This window comes from Prunus mume, linkage group LG7 (assembly GCF_029339155.1).
Source record: "Prunus mume cultivar Tortuosa linkage group LG7, ASM2933915v1, whole genome shotgun sequence".
NCBI classification, from domain to species: Eukaryota; Viridiplantae; Streptophyta; class Magnoliopsida; order Rosales; family Rosaceae; genus Prunus; species Prunus mume.
This window is the reverse complement of record NC_142704.1, coordinates 16,026,375-16,041,616: the sequence shown is the minus strand read 5'-3', so window position 1 is coordinate 16,041,616 and position 15,242 is coordinate 16,026,375. Positions and strand designations below refer to the sequence as shown.

The 15,242-nt window shown below is 34.8% G+C and overlaps 2 protein-coding genes and 1 pseudogene across 3 annotated transcripts; 1 reads left to right on the top strand and 2 right to left on the bottom strand.

Annotated features, from left to right (window-relative positions):
- The first annotated feature begins 2,536 nt into the window (after nucleotides 1-2,536).
- LOC103329038 (adenylate isopentenyltransferase 5, chloroplastic pseudogene) lies at nucleotides 2,537-3,527 on the top strand (annotated as a pseudogene).
- A 3,277-nt stretch (nucleotides 3,528-6,804) lies between these two features.
- LOC103328895 (2-deoxyglucose-6-phosphatase-like) lies at nucleotides 6,805-10,077 on the bottom strand. 2 transcript variants are annotated; one of them, XM_008231303.3, is made up of 6 exons: nucleotides 10,009-10,077; nucleotides 9,800-9,885; nucleotides 8,096-8,210; nucleotides 7,625-7,776; nucleotides 7,288-7,549; nucleotides 6,805-7,197 (listed from the first exon to the last, which is right to left on the bottom strand). In XM_008231303.3, exons 2-6 carry the CDS (start codon nucleotides 9,832-9,834, stop codon nucleotides 7,000-7,002), a joined length of 762 nt encoding a protein of 253 aa, XP_008229525.1. In that variant the 5' UTR covers nucleotides 9,835-9,885; nucleotides 10,009-10,077; the 3' UTR covers nucleotides 6,805-6,999. The 2 variants fall into 2 exon arrangements, with proteins under 2 accessions (XP_008229525.1, XP_008229524.1); XM_008231302.2 differs by lacking the exon at nucleotides 10,009-10,077 and having other exon boundaries at nucleotides 9,800-9,983.
- Nucleotides 10,078-10,925: 848 nt separating this feature from the next.
- On the bottom strand, nucleotides 10,926-13,543 carry LOC103328896 (2-deoxyglucose-6-phosphatase-like). Its single transcript, XM_008231304.3, has 5 exons — nucleotides 13,370-13,543; nucleotides 12,260-12,374; nucleotides 11,735-11,886; nucleotides 11,395-11,656; nucleotides 10,926-11,298 (listed from the first exon to the last, which is right to left on the bottom strand). The coding sequence occupies exons 1-5, from the start codon at nucleotides 13,402-13,404 to the stop codon at nucleotides 11,101-11,103; spliced, it is 762 nt and encodes a 253-aa protein (XP_008229526.3). The 5' UTR covers nucleotides 13,405-13,543; the 3' UTR covers nucleotides 10,926-11,100.
- Between the last annotated feature and the right edge of the window lie 1,699 nt (nucleotides 13,544-15,242).

Sequence of the window (15,242 nt, the reverse complement as noted above, 5' to 3'; positions counted from 1 at the left end):
TAAGATCGTTCAAATTTATGTAAAGGATAAATATTTTAAGAAGACAAGATCATCCATTTATCCAAAGTATAAATACAACAAAGTAGAGAGCTAGCTAGAGACAGAGAGAGCATCTCCATGGAAGGAGATAAGCAAAGAGTTGCGTTCCATAACCTCTTCTTGTTTGCTTATCGTTGGGACACTGTCCTGATGATAGTTGAGTCATTTTGTAAGATTATGCAAGTTTGTCCAATGGGTAAAATATCTTCAAGAAGATAGGATCATTTAAGTTAATCCGAAAGGTAATATTAATATATATTCTTTTATTCGTTTTAAAATACGGGTCTTCACATTGTTGTAGGGAAAACAAAGAATGTACGTATTTGTAAAGGTAAATTATTCATTTAGTTTTTATTACAAATCCAATTTTTACCCATCCATGTTATCCTTGGCGTTTCTTATGATATTTCAAAGTTATTTACTTGTTTTTCTTTAACAACATGGATTGAGGTACATCACCAACTAGCTGTTAGTCTAATTTTCTTTCAAAGAAATAGTACTATATCAAAGGAGAGTTCACTTAAGTGAGATTAGGTTCTAATCTCCACAATTGAAAACATCTAACATAAGAATATATTTTTATGTACAAATTATATATGTGGGTGACGCGGTTGCGAAACGAGCGAAATGAGCAAGAAACCCTACTGCTAACTGAATTACCTTATCCATATACTCTTCCCACATACCTACCACAAAATTGTACAAGGAAATAACGCTTAGTAGGTAAAAATGGTTGCTCTTCCTCTCCTTGGGTTGATAAGATTAATTTGTATGCTCGTCGATATATTTGGTAAGAATAATCATCTATATGATAGAACTTGAATACGGTCCATATGTTTTTGGCAAATAAGGTGACAAAAATCGTATCACAAACACACCCACACACGTCCAAATATATTTGTAAGCATTTGTTGGGTTTGGTTCTTCTGTTTGTACCCATTCAATGCAAGATATCAACGTCCTAAGAACAAATAAAGGATACATCATGCGTTTCTGTAATCAAGTTCATGCTCAATCCCCTTGATATGTTTTTCTGTATACAATACAATGTATTGATATTAAATTTTGGATTTCTCCTATTATAGCAAAGCTTCCATTTATTTTTAATTGTGAAAAAGTTAACATATTATATTGCCACATATACACATATAAATATAGAGATTTATATGAACATTTTATTGGGTTGTCTTGTGCTCATTACTGAACTATCCCTGAGCTCTAGAGCAAACCAACACAGAACACAAAACAAAATTTTGTCGCTGTTTGAAGGACAAACAAGGTGAGCTCCTTGAACGGTTGATAACGTAGAGCTCTACTTTGACAGAGCCAGCCACCATTATTTTTGGGTACGTATAGTGTTTTTTACACTCCAATTTTCTACTTGTGTACTATTATTTTGTTTTTGTTCCTTGATTATTCTGTTTCGATTTATTCAATCTTTAGGCTACGAAAAAGAGAGAGAATGTATTTTACTTATACGAAGCATATTTCTTCTTCTTACCACTCGAGCTATAAGTATCCTTCTTTGCTTGCACTCATCAAAATTTTGAAGCTTGTCATGTCAGATCTCATCCACCACAGAATTAGGGTATTTTGGAATGTATTATATGCGGATGCAGAGAGCGAAAATTTTGAAATTTCTTTGGGCCTTGTGAACAATCAAAGTTTTTTTTAGCTCATTGGCACCTTTTTTTGTTTTTGTTTTTGTTTTTTTTATAGGGTTTCTAGCATTCCTTTTTTTTTTTCCCAGAAAAATTGTCATTTCATTAACTCAATAAAACGAATAACAGCAGAGTTGCCTTGTTAAAACCTTCCTGAAGAAAAATACGTGGGATAAAATTTTATGATAGGAAAGAGTACCACACATGTCAATTAGAATGCGACAACAAAACTAAAGATAAATACAATCACTGTGCACAATCTAAAAGCCATGGCAGATCCAACTCTATCCAGTATGGAAGATCCCGTTCACGAAGACCATAGTTTGCAATTCTATGAGCCACTGTATTAGCTTGGCGGGGTATATAGCAAACAATAACAATTGGCGGCCTTTGTTGCAAAAGCATTCAAATTTCCTCCACCATTAATCATGAGGACTGCGTTCAGACAATCGGATTCTATAATCCAAGGCAGAAAAGACGCATCCAGTGCAAACAATAAACCATTTTTCAGTGCATATAGTTATGTGACAAGGATTGAGACCACGCTAACCTTCCTTCACATTAACAGCTCCGTCAACATTTAGTTTGTAGAATCCATCAGGAGGTCGCTGCCATCGAATACTATCAGTTTACAAGGAGGGACTCCTACAATGTAAACTTGCAGCTGCTGTAAATTCAGCATCATAGCTCCTCACACGATCCATTAAGCGGCTCGGCAATGTTTGATCAGACCCAAATAAAATTCCATTGCGTTCATTTCACGGTAAAAAATACTAATTTTGTTTGTTTGTTTTGTTTTATCGTTTTAGGAAAAGCATTTGGTGTCAGCAGCAGCTATGGAATTTGTGCATGCCAATGGTCCTTTCCACAACAAGACCAAGGTTATTTTTGTATTGGGCTCGACAGGGTGTGGAAAAACAAAACTCTCCATAGACTTAGCCACTCGTTACAACGGTGAAATAATCAACTCCGACAAAATCCAAGTCTACGAAGGCCTTGACATTGTGACCAACAAAGCTACAAAGCCCGAGCAAAGAGGCATCCTCCATCACCTGCTAGGGTCCATCCAAGACCCGGAAGCTGATTTCACGGTGCAGGACTTTTGTCTTCAAGTGCCCAAAGCCCTGGATGATATCACGAAGCGCAACCGCGTCCCAATCATTGCTGGTGGATCCAACACTTACATCGAGGCGCTTGTCGAAGATCCAACGCTCAGGTTCCAAGATAAATATGACTGCTGCTTCATATGGCTTGATGTGTCTTTGCCTGTGCTCTATAATCGTGTCTCTGAAAGAGTGGATGAAATGGTGGATGCTGGGCTTGTGGATGAGCTCCGGGAAATGTTTGTTCCCGGGGCGGATTATGAGCGTGGCATTCGTCGGGCTATTGGAGCTCCTGAGATGCATGCATATTTCATGGCTGAAATGGATCATTCAGCAGATGAGGCCAGAAAGGAATTTCTGTTCAAAGATGGGATTCAAAAAACTAAGGACAATACTTTGAAACTTGCTGAGAGCCAGGTGCAGAAAATTGAACGTCTCAGGACCAAATGGGATATCCATCGGATTGATGTGACTGCCGTGCATGAGAGCTGTGGAAAGAAGGCTGTGGTTGCATGGGAAAACTTGGTTTTAAAGCCAAGCTTCTCCATTGTGAGTGAATTTTTGGAAATGGATGGCTAAATTGTTGGAGCAGAAAATTAGGGTTTCCGATTCTCTGGCTTGCATTCAAGGACCTGCTCGTACCGAATTACTACATAGAAAATATATTTTTTTATGTGTAATTCTTTTTAATCATTTTGAGGAACGTATTGGTTAAGCCAGTACTTCATATATGGTAATATTTATTTCGGCTTTAGCAGTGCTTTTTCTTCTTTTGTTTTGTTTTGTTTGTTTTAATTTATACAAGTGATCTTTTATTTTAGTTTAATCAAAACTATGAGTATTGGGTAGAGATTGAGAGCACCTCCACTCTATATATTTAAGTAGCAGCTCAGTCCATATTTTAGTAATTGCTCATCTCATCCACCTAATCATTCTATATGCCATTGGACAACAAAAAAAAAAATTAAAAAAAATCATTCTATATGCCACAATTTGTTTTTACCTTTTTGTTGAAATGTCAGTTTACTCGAAAGAACCCCATTACATTCTAAAAACTATCCTTTCCGCGCTTGAGAGAGGTTTTTTTTTTTTTTTTTTTAAAAAAATTTATTTTATTTTAGAATTAAAAAATATAATGGGTAGTTGTGTTCCATAAAAATAAGATTCATTATCTGATTTTTCTTTTAATTTTAATTTTTTAATAGGAAAAAGTGTGAATTTACCATATTATCCTCATTTAATTAATAATTTTAATTCTTAATGTTTGGATTAACTAATGACATTTTCTGATATTTTGAATGTTTCAAAATTCTCTGCTTTTTGCTTTATATATAGATGCTATCTTAATTAAGTTGAAAAAAATAGTGTCGAATACGATGATCAAGGGCCGAACTAGGAATTTTTTATACAAATTTATAAATAAACCCAATCCTAGACATGTATTTATAAATACTATTTAAACATAGAAACACACCCAAAATCAACCCCAAAATCAACAATTGTATATTTTTTGGGTGTGTTTATAAATGGGTTTTGAGTGTGTGTAATGATAGGTTTTGAGTGTGTTTATAAAGTGTTTTGGGTGTTGAGTTTTTTTATAATTTCAGCCCCCATTTTGGGTTTTTTAGTGAAACTCCCAATTTTTTAATAGGTGGGCTAGCTAAAGTCTTTACGGTAAAATTTAATATATATATTTTTTGTACTTACATTTTCTATACCCTTTTAGAAATAAAAATATATATTTTTTCATATAAAACACACTAATTCATAGCTCCATTGACTGATTTCCATTAAATTTTAACATAAAACAAATACATATTAAATTCAACAAGAAAACTGATATTATCAAAATGTAAATGTGGTTAACAACAAAATTGAAAATATACCTATTTTATTATGTATTTTTATTATTTCCATGCAATTAAATTCTTAGAGAATTTGTGTTTTTTGTATTTTAATAGATTAATACATATTGGGCTATATTTTAAACAAGTCAAATATATGGGTCTGATTTTTTTTCCATCCAAAAACATCCCTGAGCTACAGCCCAAGTTAACCTTTAACTTGGTTCTGCCCCTGACGATGATAAAAAAATGTTTACACATATTCTATACCATGAGGTTTATAAGGAAGTTTTGCTGTGTTCAGTGTTTTAATTTCTCATAAATAATGGCAAGATCATTGAACTTCAAAAATTAAGAACCAAAAAAAAGTTTTTTTTATGCAATATATTAATGTTGGCAATCAGATTCTTGTTTAATGCTCATATATTTTGCTTTTATGCAATATAAAATTATCCATGATAAAAATAGCCATGGGTGCATGCATTGCATTGATACTTGATATTGGATTCACCATTAATAAGCTTCCATATGTGTCAAATAGAGTTATTTATATTAACACTCCTTGAGGTTTTCAGTGTTTTCACAAAATTCTCTGAGGTTTTGAAAATTACACAAACACCCCCTTAGGTTTTTAAGTGTTTTCACAAAACCCATTTCCATTGATTTTTCGTCCAAAGATTGATGATTTTACATAAAAATATTCTTCAAATGACAAAGTTAGTATTTGAGATTAAATTGCACATACATTTGTTGAGGTTAATTTTGTTATTTGCAAAAGTTTTTATGTATGGAATCATCAGATTTTGGATGAAGAATCGATGAAAAGGGATTTTGTAAAAGCAAATTGAAACCTTATGGAGTGTTCATGTAAGTTTTAAAATCTCAATGGATTTTGTGAAAACACCAAAAACTTAAAGGGGTGTTTATATAAATACCTCAATAAAATAATAAACCAAACTGTAAAATAAAGAAGCACCAAGCAGTAACGAGATTCGGCAATTTGTCCACGTACTAGGTGATCATTCAAATAAATTTCAGCCCAATTATTTGTCTGGGCTTCCATCAAAAAAATAAATGCGCTTTGTTGTCACCAGTTTGGCCCAAACTACGAACTTTTAAGTTGGCCTTCACCAATTTTGAAGTGGGTTTCAAGGTTAATTGTCCTACACAAGGGAAGACTACTGTAAGTTTAAGGCTTAAGCACACAGTTTCAATTACTAAAATTGTTTGTTTTGCGCAAGTTTTGTTTTTGTTTTTGTTTTTTTATATACCTAAACTAAATAACAATAATTAATTGGGAGTTTCACTAAAACACCCAAAATGGAGGTTGAAATTATAAAAAAATCCTACACCCAAAACACTTTATAAACACACCCAAAACCCATCATTATACACACTCAAAACCCATTTATAAACACACCCAAAAAGTTGACTTTGGGGTTGATTTTGGGTGTGTTTCTATGTTTAAATAGTGCTTGGGTTTTTTTATAAATACATGTCTAGGATTGGGTTTATTTATAAATTTGTATAATTTTATAATGTATGTAAATCATGTATATCATGATAATGATATCGTTAATGATGTGTCATTACATTCTAGGATCCGAATTCTCTGTTATGATTTTGTCGGCCATGATCTGCTTAACTTTTATCCTTCACAAAACATCCAAAAGACTGAAAGGTTATAATGTTTTCAATCTTGGAGACGTCAACCAAATAATGGACGACCTAAATATTTAGTGATATTAAGTTTACTATCATGTCATTTATGCATTTTGCATATAAACTTCGTGGAACGGAGATGTTATGGCCATTTGCCATGAAGCCACAGTCCATAGCTAGGGCGGGACCATGAATTCTTTGTTCTTCTTTTTTCAATCCAATGAAAATACTGAGAGATGATAAAATAATTTCCTAAAAAGAACAAAACTTAAGGGCCTAACTAAGAAATGTTTGGTTAATCTCCCTTTCAAAACTTCATTGGAATTGTAAACAAAGCCAAAAGTACTGGACATGATATAATTCCCAAGGGCGCAAAGCTTATTATCAGAAAGAAATCATTCTAATGTTAGGTCCCATAAAATCTCGAATGCTCCAGCCTCTAACCAGATCAATGTCTTTGCCGTTCAATTTCTTACTGTGAAACAGAACACTTCATTTTCATAATCAAATTTATTCATTGATTGAGCAGTGAAATTATACATCCCAGAATTAGCAGCTATAGCTGGACCAAAATATACCCCAGCAACAGAATTATTTAAAGTAACCCTTTGAGTTTACAACTGCATTTGCAAATCATTTGCTTTAGTATAAGCTTAATTTTCTAATAATTTGATTGAGATAATAGATGTTTTAAGCTCCACTTGTAGCGCTACTGATACCACTCTTCTTATCAAGCTCTTCTAATGCTGCCCACAATTTTGAATCATTGTAATCCTTTATGAGAAAGGTCGGTTTTGCTTCAATTAGTATGTGTTCTGGATTTCCGGTGGTTAAACCAATAACTGGCATACCGGCTGCAACTCCAGCTTTAATCCCAGAGACAGAATCCTAGTAAAGCAAAAAACAAGAACAGAAAATAAGTTCCCAAAGTTCCAGTAAATGATTTTTTCTCAAAACGTGACATGAGAAGAGGCAGACCTCAAACACAAAAGTGTGATCTTTTGATACGTTGAGTATTTCAAGGGCCTTCAAGTAGGGCTCTGGGTGTGGCTTGGCATGCTCGCACTCGTTCCCAATAATAAGAGCTTGAAAAAAATCTGTGAGGCCAAGTATTGAGAGCATTAGCTCAGCATTTGGTCTTGGAGCATTAGTAACAGCAGCCCGTTTCAGCCCACGATCTTCAACCCATTTCTTCACTTTATAAATGCCATTCACAGGCTTCAGTTGTTCTGTGGCCAATCTGTTTCCATCGGAGAAATGATATAAGGTGGGAACCAGAAAGGAATTCCAAGTCTAGAGAAGGTGAAGTTTTTACCTACGAAACATGGCTTCCTTGTCCTCAGTGAACTTTAAGCCTCTTTCGAAGTCATCAGGAAAGAGTATCCTAGCAACATCATCATTATGCTTCCCAGCAAAATTCTCAATATAGTACTCCTCAGTGATTGGAACCCCTCCATTGAAACCTATCTGTTAATTTTATGCAATTCAGTTAATCATCAACCTTCACAGGTCAGAGATTCTTTAAATTCGTACTAAATTACAAACTTCCTTCATGCACCTTTTCATTGTAAATATGATTACAGTTCACCTTTTCATTGTATGTATAATTACAGTTCAGAGTTATAAATTTTATAAAAAGAATGAGCACTTTCATTAAGTGGTTGAAGTCCTCTGCAATTTTTATGGTGTGATATGAGGATAGCTAAAAATAGGTCAAATTATGACCAGATAAATCCTACATATTTTCCTTATGATAGAATAGTAGGAAACAAAACAATCACTTTACCTCTGGAAGCATTTCACGGAAGGCATAGAAATGAATGGGATCTGAATCACACAGAGTTCCATCAATATCAAATAGTACTGCTTCAAGTGGGGCAAGTCCAGAGAGTGAACTTTTGCTGGTTCCACAGACACATCACAGAAAAAAAAGAAGGTAATAAGGCATTTATACAATAAAAAAATGAAACCAAAAAATACAAATGTTAGACAATCCCTTCTGTTTTCTGTAGTATATAATGAGCAAAACACTAATTTACACACGAAAATTCTCACACCAATACAAAAATGTTGTGCACAGCAATTTCTTCAGTGTAACAATGCCTGGTTGAGTTAGGTTAGTCGATATTACCTACTTTCTGTGAAAATAAAAGTCTCTACTGTCTCCATATATGGAGTAAAGAGATAATAGAATTCTTATTTTCATAATATTTATTGTTTTGATCCGGTAAGCTATAGTCTTTTAACATGTTTTCTTTTGGCAAAAACATCAGCAGGCTATCAGACTTAATGATTCAGTATTAACGCTAAAGTTGACAGTAGATCAAAATGGACCTAAAAGACAATGGCAACTTCAGTGGTTTGGAGAGAAAGAACCAAAATTGGCTGCGCAAGCCAAATCATGCCAGAGAAACAAAGGCATAATAAGAAAGGGTAATACGCATAAAAAGCGGGTACAATCTGTGCAAAATTAACAATTAGTGGAGAGAACAATGACATGGAAGTGAAAATATGCAGAATATATGTCTGTGTGTGTGTCTGTATGATTACAGAAATAGACCTGTTACAGCTAAAACTACTGAATAGGACAATAGAAAATAGCTCAACATTCCACTTAACATTAAAATTATCTATTCAATACCCTTAACAATTTGGCTCTGAATAGCTCATGAATGTACTCTGTGATTGAGAAAAAGGCAAGGGTGATGACGAGGGTTTACTCACATTCATTTACGAATTATTTATTTATTTATTTATTTTTTTGTACTCAAGAGAAAATACAACAGAATGACTTGGTTGTATGTGTCAATATGTTCTGCAGCCTCCTACATTTTACCCTACTATTTTGATATTTTATATTATTTTCCAAAAATAACAATTTTTTCCATGTACTCTGCCATTATAGATCAACCCAAAACATGAATTAAAAGAAGGCAAATCATGTTTGCTGCCTGTAAATTTGGCCACCACTAGTGGTTTACACATGAGCTTGACAGTATCAGATCAAATTCGATCCGAAACTATTAACTAACAAAAACCAAATATGTCAGAAAACGTTAAGATTTGAAGAAGAATTATGTTACCAAGAATATCCGTAAAATGACTTACTCACAGGCAGAAGCAGTAAAATATGAACTTGCATTGAAAATCAAAATATCAACACTAAACACCCAGATCAATGGAAATTTCAAATAACTCATTAGAGAGATAATCACCAATCAACAGTAGCAAAACATTGATACCAAAAATAAATAAATAAACAAAGACATTACCAATTAACAAATATTGGCCCATCTAGAAAAAATTGCAAAATTTTAAAATATAGAATGCAATATGATAGAACAAGTGTTTTCAGTTCCCGATACCAGTATGTACGTGAATGCCATTGAAAGGAAAACAGATTTGTAAATCTCAGAGCTACCCAGATCAAGTTTTCAGTCAATGTAAGCAAGAAAGATCAAAGAAAGCACAAAACGCGACAGGAAGGTACCTGTCCACAGAGTTTTCACCAGAAGAAGCTGTCATAGTGTGATGGATAGGTTGTGGAGGATATTTCAAGAGCCTTCTCTGCGAAGTCTGGCTTTCAATTAACGAGAAGGGTATTCGAAAACAGAGTGATGAGAGGAAGACGGTGAAGTTAATAAATATGAAGGGGAATGAGAGAGAGAGAGAGAGAGAGAGAGAGAGAGAGGAATCTACCGTCGGAATCAATTCAGCAAATGAAAATATGCGAGTTGCTTTCTTTCTCCAACAAATTTCAACTCTTTTGGCCGTTTTCATCTCTTTTTTTAATATTTTATACTATTATATATATAATTTAGTATTCGTACTATGACCAAATTGCAAAATCCCCCCTCATAGCTTATATGATATTACTAAACTCCCCCATTTTCGTCTACTTTTCCCTACTTTTCTTTTTTATTGATACATGCCATATTGGTGGAGCAGGGACTCAAACACAAAACACCATAAATACTTTTAATCACTTTAGCTACAAAGTCCCATAAAATCTTATTTTCACCATTAGTTTTCAATTTTGTAATTTTGTTGAAACTAGCATCTCTGTAAGGATCATGCCTACAAACATTTCATATTGCACAATAAGATTTTTTTTTAAGTACTAAATAGTTTTGGTTAAGTGTATTTCACTTATTAGCAGAGGTTCGGATTTCAATAGCATGTCGGCCTAATAGAAGGGTGTATATGTAAGGTTTATTCGATCTTGTATACCGGTTTGTAAAACATCGAAAAATCATGTATGAACCTGAAAAATCCACCAGCACGCCATCTTTTTCCCTTATGAAGTAACTTGAGGTAAAGTCAATATTTACTAACACTAATGCAAGTGGAAATTAGAATAAATTCCAAGATTCTAACCAATTCATGCCCCTGACCCACAGCATGGACATAGCTTCTTGTTTCAACCAAGAATGACATTTTCAGAGTAGAATTATAGATGCACATTACCACATGATCACAAGAGAAAGTTTCATTTACGATTATCTAACAGTTTGAAATCTTCAAAATATGATTTTCCATGATGAATCATATCCATCCTTTTCAATCAGATCCATGCTTCTGCCCCTCACTTCCTTAGAGTGAAACAGAAGACTGGATTTCCAATTTCTGTAGCTACTAACACTTTATGATTATATGATCAGTAAAATTATACTGTTTCCAGAATTAACAGCTATAAGTGGACCAAGATATATGGCATAAATAGCCTTTCAAATCACTCCTTTATTTTACCACAGATTTTTTTCTAATCATTTGATTGAGATGATAGATGTTTTAAGCTCCACTCGTAGAAATAGCAGTACCACCCATCTTATCAAGCTCTTCTAATGCCGCCCACAACTTCGGATCCTCATAATCCTTTATAAGAAAGGTAGGTTTTGCTTCCATTAGTAGATGTGCTGGATTTCCGGTGGTTAAGCCGACAACCGGCATACCAGCTGCCACTCCAGCTTTAATCCCTGAAGTAGAATCCTGCCAAAGCAAAAACAGAAAAGATATTAAAATCTCAGAAGTTCCTGGGAAAAAAAAAAAAAAAAACCTTAAAAGGAGGCCGCAGAAGGGGCAGACCTCAAACACAAAAGTGTGATCCTTTGATGCGTTGAGTGTTTCAAGTGCCTTTAAGTAGGGCTCTGGATGTGGCTTCACATGTTCACAGTCACTCCCGAGAATAACAGCATGAAAGAAATCTGATAGGCCAAGAATTGAGATCATTAGTTCAGCGTTTGGTCTTGGAGCATTGCTAACTGCAGCCCGTTTCAACCCGCGATCTTCAATCCATTTCCTCAATTTATGGAGGCCCTTCACAGGCTTCAATTGTCCTGGGGCCAATCTGTTTCCATCAGAGAAATCATATAAGCTGCTGGGAACCTGAATGAAAATTCAAGTATGGAGAAGGTGAAGCTTTTACTTTCGAAACATGACTTCCTTGTCATCTGTGAACTTTAAGCCTCTTTGGAAATCATCAGGAAAGAGTATCCTGGCAATATCATCATTATGCCTGCCTCCAATATTATCAATGTAGTATTCTTCAGTAATTGGAACCCCTCCATTGAAACCTATCTGTTAATTTCACCACTTCAGTTAATCACCAACCTATACAGTTCAAAGGTTCTCAAAATTCTACTGAATTACAAGCTTCCTTGGGTAAATAATTAGTGTTCCTTATGTAACTTTTCATGTAAATATGATTACAGTTCACCCCTTCATTATAAATATGCCTACTGTTCACCTTCTCATGGTATATATGATTACGGTTCACATTTATAAAATTTCTAAAAAGTATGAGCAACTTCCATGAAATAGTAGAAGCATCCTTTGCAGTTTTCATGGTGTGATATGAATGCAGTTAAAAACAATGTAAAATTTTGACTAGAGAAATCCTAAATCTTATCTTTGTAACAGAGTATTGGAGAAAACGAAAAAGAAACACTACCTCTTGAAGCATTTCACGGAAGGCATGGCAATGAATGGGATCTGAATCACACAGAGTTCCATCAATATCAAATAGTACTGCTTCAAGTGGAGCAATTCCAGAGAGTGAACTTTTGCTGGTTCCACACACACACCACAAAAGAAAAGTTAACAAGGCGTCAGAACCAAAAGAATACAAGTCAAAGACAAAGGTTTTTGTTTCATGCAGTAAAGAACGAATGAACACGAAGTTACACACCAAAAATCTTATACTTGTACAAAATAAAAGATCACGCAGAATCATTTCTTCCACGTGCCAGTGCCTTGTAAAATTAAATTAGTCCACATTGCCATCTTTCTGTGAATATAAAAGTTTCTACTCTCTCTGCCTACTAGTGTAAAGTACATAGATTTAAAATATTTAATGACAACATTATGTTTGGATCAGGTAAGGTATAGTCCTTTAACATTTTATTTTCTTTTGCAACAAAATTAACTGGGCTATCTGACTTATTGATTCAGTATTGACTGCAAAGTTGATTATAAATCAAATGGGGAAGAAAGAACCCCAAATGGTGAAAGCTAAATGATGGCAGAGAAGCAAAAGCACTGGTAGAAGATACAGGGGAATTAGCAATCTAAAAAGTAAGAACAATCAACATACACAATCTGTGCAAACTAAAATATTAGAGGAGAGAACAATGACATGCAAGTCAAACTAAGCTGAATATACAGACATATATATATATATATATATACACATAAACATGGATGCACATGGCAATCAGACCACATAGTTAATTCCTCATACATGAGAGAATAGAAATTGGTTCAACATGCCACTTCAAATTTAAACAATGAAAAGGAAACTTGACACAAAAAAAATAAATCCATTACAATTCACATTTCACAACAACAAACCTCAACAAAAATGAAAACACAACCCAACATGATATAACAAAAGTTTGACACTGTCATTGCAACGTAAACTCCTATAAATCATCTTCTCCAATTTGTGAGAATGCCATTCAACAGGAAACAAATTGTGAAATATAAGAACTACCCATATCAAAATTTCAGGCAATGTTTGCAAGAAAAATCAAAGAGAGCACAAAGCGTGTACACAGGGTACCTCTCCACTGAATTTTCACCAGAAGAAGCTGCCATAGTTTGATCGTCTGTGGACGATATTGCAAGGGCTTTCTCTGCGGAATTTGGGTTTTGTTTTGATGAAGGCAATGGGAATATGAGAGCAGACTGATTAGAGGAAGACAGAGAAGTGATCAAACGAGCAAACGAGAGAATTGGCTTGTTATTCTCCTTCTTCGGTTGTTTTAATTTTTTTTATGTATTTACTATTTAGTATTCCTACTATGACTAAATTAGAAAATTGCGCCACAGTTTTGACAATATTACTAAACTCCCCTGTTTTCGTATGCTTTTACTATGTTTCCAACTTTATTAGAATGATTCAGAAACTCTTCCATGAGGATTGGTTACTATGTTTCCAGCTACGAAGTTTCTAATTATTTGTTATCCATGGAATAGAATACAAATCATAAAGGTCAAGGGCATATAACAAATAATCAAAGAGTGGAGGCCCTCAATGGGTTATTATTCGAAAGGCATATTTACTATATTTAGTCTCGGGCAGATTGAGTGGCTTCTCCACTTTTTTTCTTCTCCAAAATTTTGGGGAAGCCGGGAGGAAGCTGCTCAGTTTAGCAGCTGGCAGTCAGTTCATACACGTTTCTAGGCTAATCTAAAGGTATGTAGTCACGTGTTCATAAAAGTATGAGAGCAAACCAAGTCGGTCACGTCCTCTTGATCTCTCAGTATTAAAATATTGAAGGGGCTCATACTTTACCACATCATTGTCATCTCATGTTGTAGTTATGCTGCTGTAACGTGTAGGGTGCCCACCTACCCACAACAAAGAGATTGATTTGCTTTTTCTTTTATTCGTAAACATAAATTGAGTCAATGCGAAAGACAGCGAGAATGCAGATTAGGTCGAATTGCACCTGCTCCAGTTGGTGTGAATTCTTAAAATTGGGTATATCACGTACCCAATTGGGCTAAGTTGCTAAAGTTCAATTATGACTAGAGTTGTATGGGCCTGTATGGAACCATCATGACTTGCCCAATCTTATACATGAACCACACAACACTAACTATTTCAAGTTTTTTTTTCTTTATAAAAAAAAAAAAAAACACAAACGATAGCCTAAAACTACAAGGAGAGGGAGGAGTTTCACATACACACACTACCAAGATGCTTATGGAGATTGAAGCATGGACCACTTGTCTGCAAGTCAAGATCCTTTTCTGTAGCACCCCAACCCAACAAATTTTTTTTATATAATTATTTAATTGTGCAATTACATTCTTGCCTTGGGGGCAGGGACACTTTAGTCACTTTTTGTTCAAAAAGGATTTTGAAGAATTGAACGGCACGCTCAATTCTGAGTTGTAACGAATGCGTAAAGGTATGAAAACTGAAAGGATGACTTTGACCTTAGGGTTCCTTTGTGGTTTAGAGTTGACTTTTTTTGGCTAGTTTTGAAAATTTTCTTGGTTTCATTGCATAATGCTCGAGCTCAGGATTTCATAGACACATGGTGGGCCTAAATCAGAGTAGAAACGAAGACATAATTATTGCAAACTCGGATTTTTTTTTTTTTAAGGAACGCTCGTCACTTTCTCTCTCTCCTCTCCCCAACTCTTGCATCTCTCTCCCTTCGTGAAAACCAGGCCTGCCTCGGTGATCTCCTTGCAACCGGTCGGGAAATGACCATGAGGAGCCAGCGATCTCATCTGGGCCAATCTCTGATGAGCCCAACCCCTTCTTGAGCGGCGATGAGCTCTGAAAGCACCAAAGGCTTCAAACTTTTCCGAAGACCAAAATCTTTGATATAGGTATTCATTTTTCACATATTTCACAGGAAGAGCCCTTTCATAGTTGAGCATCGTTGGACTTGTTGTGAGTGAACATTTATTTTTGA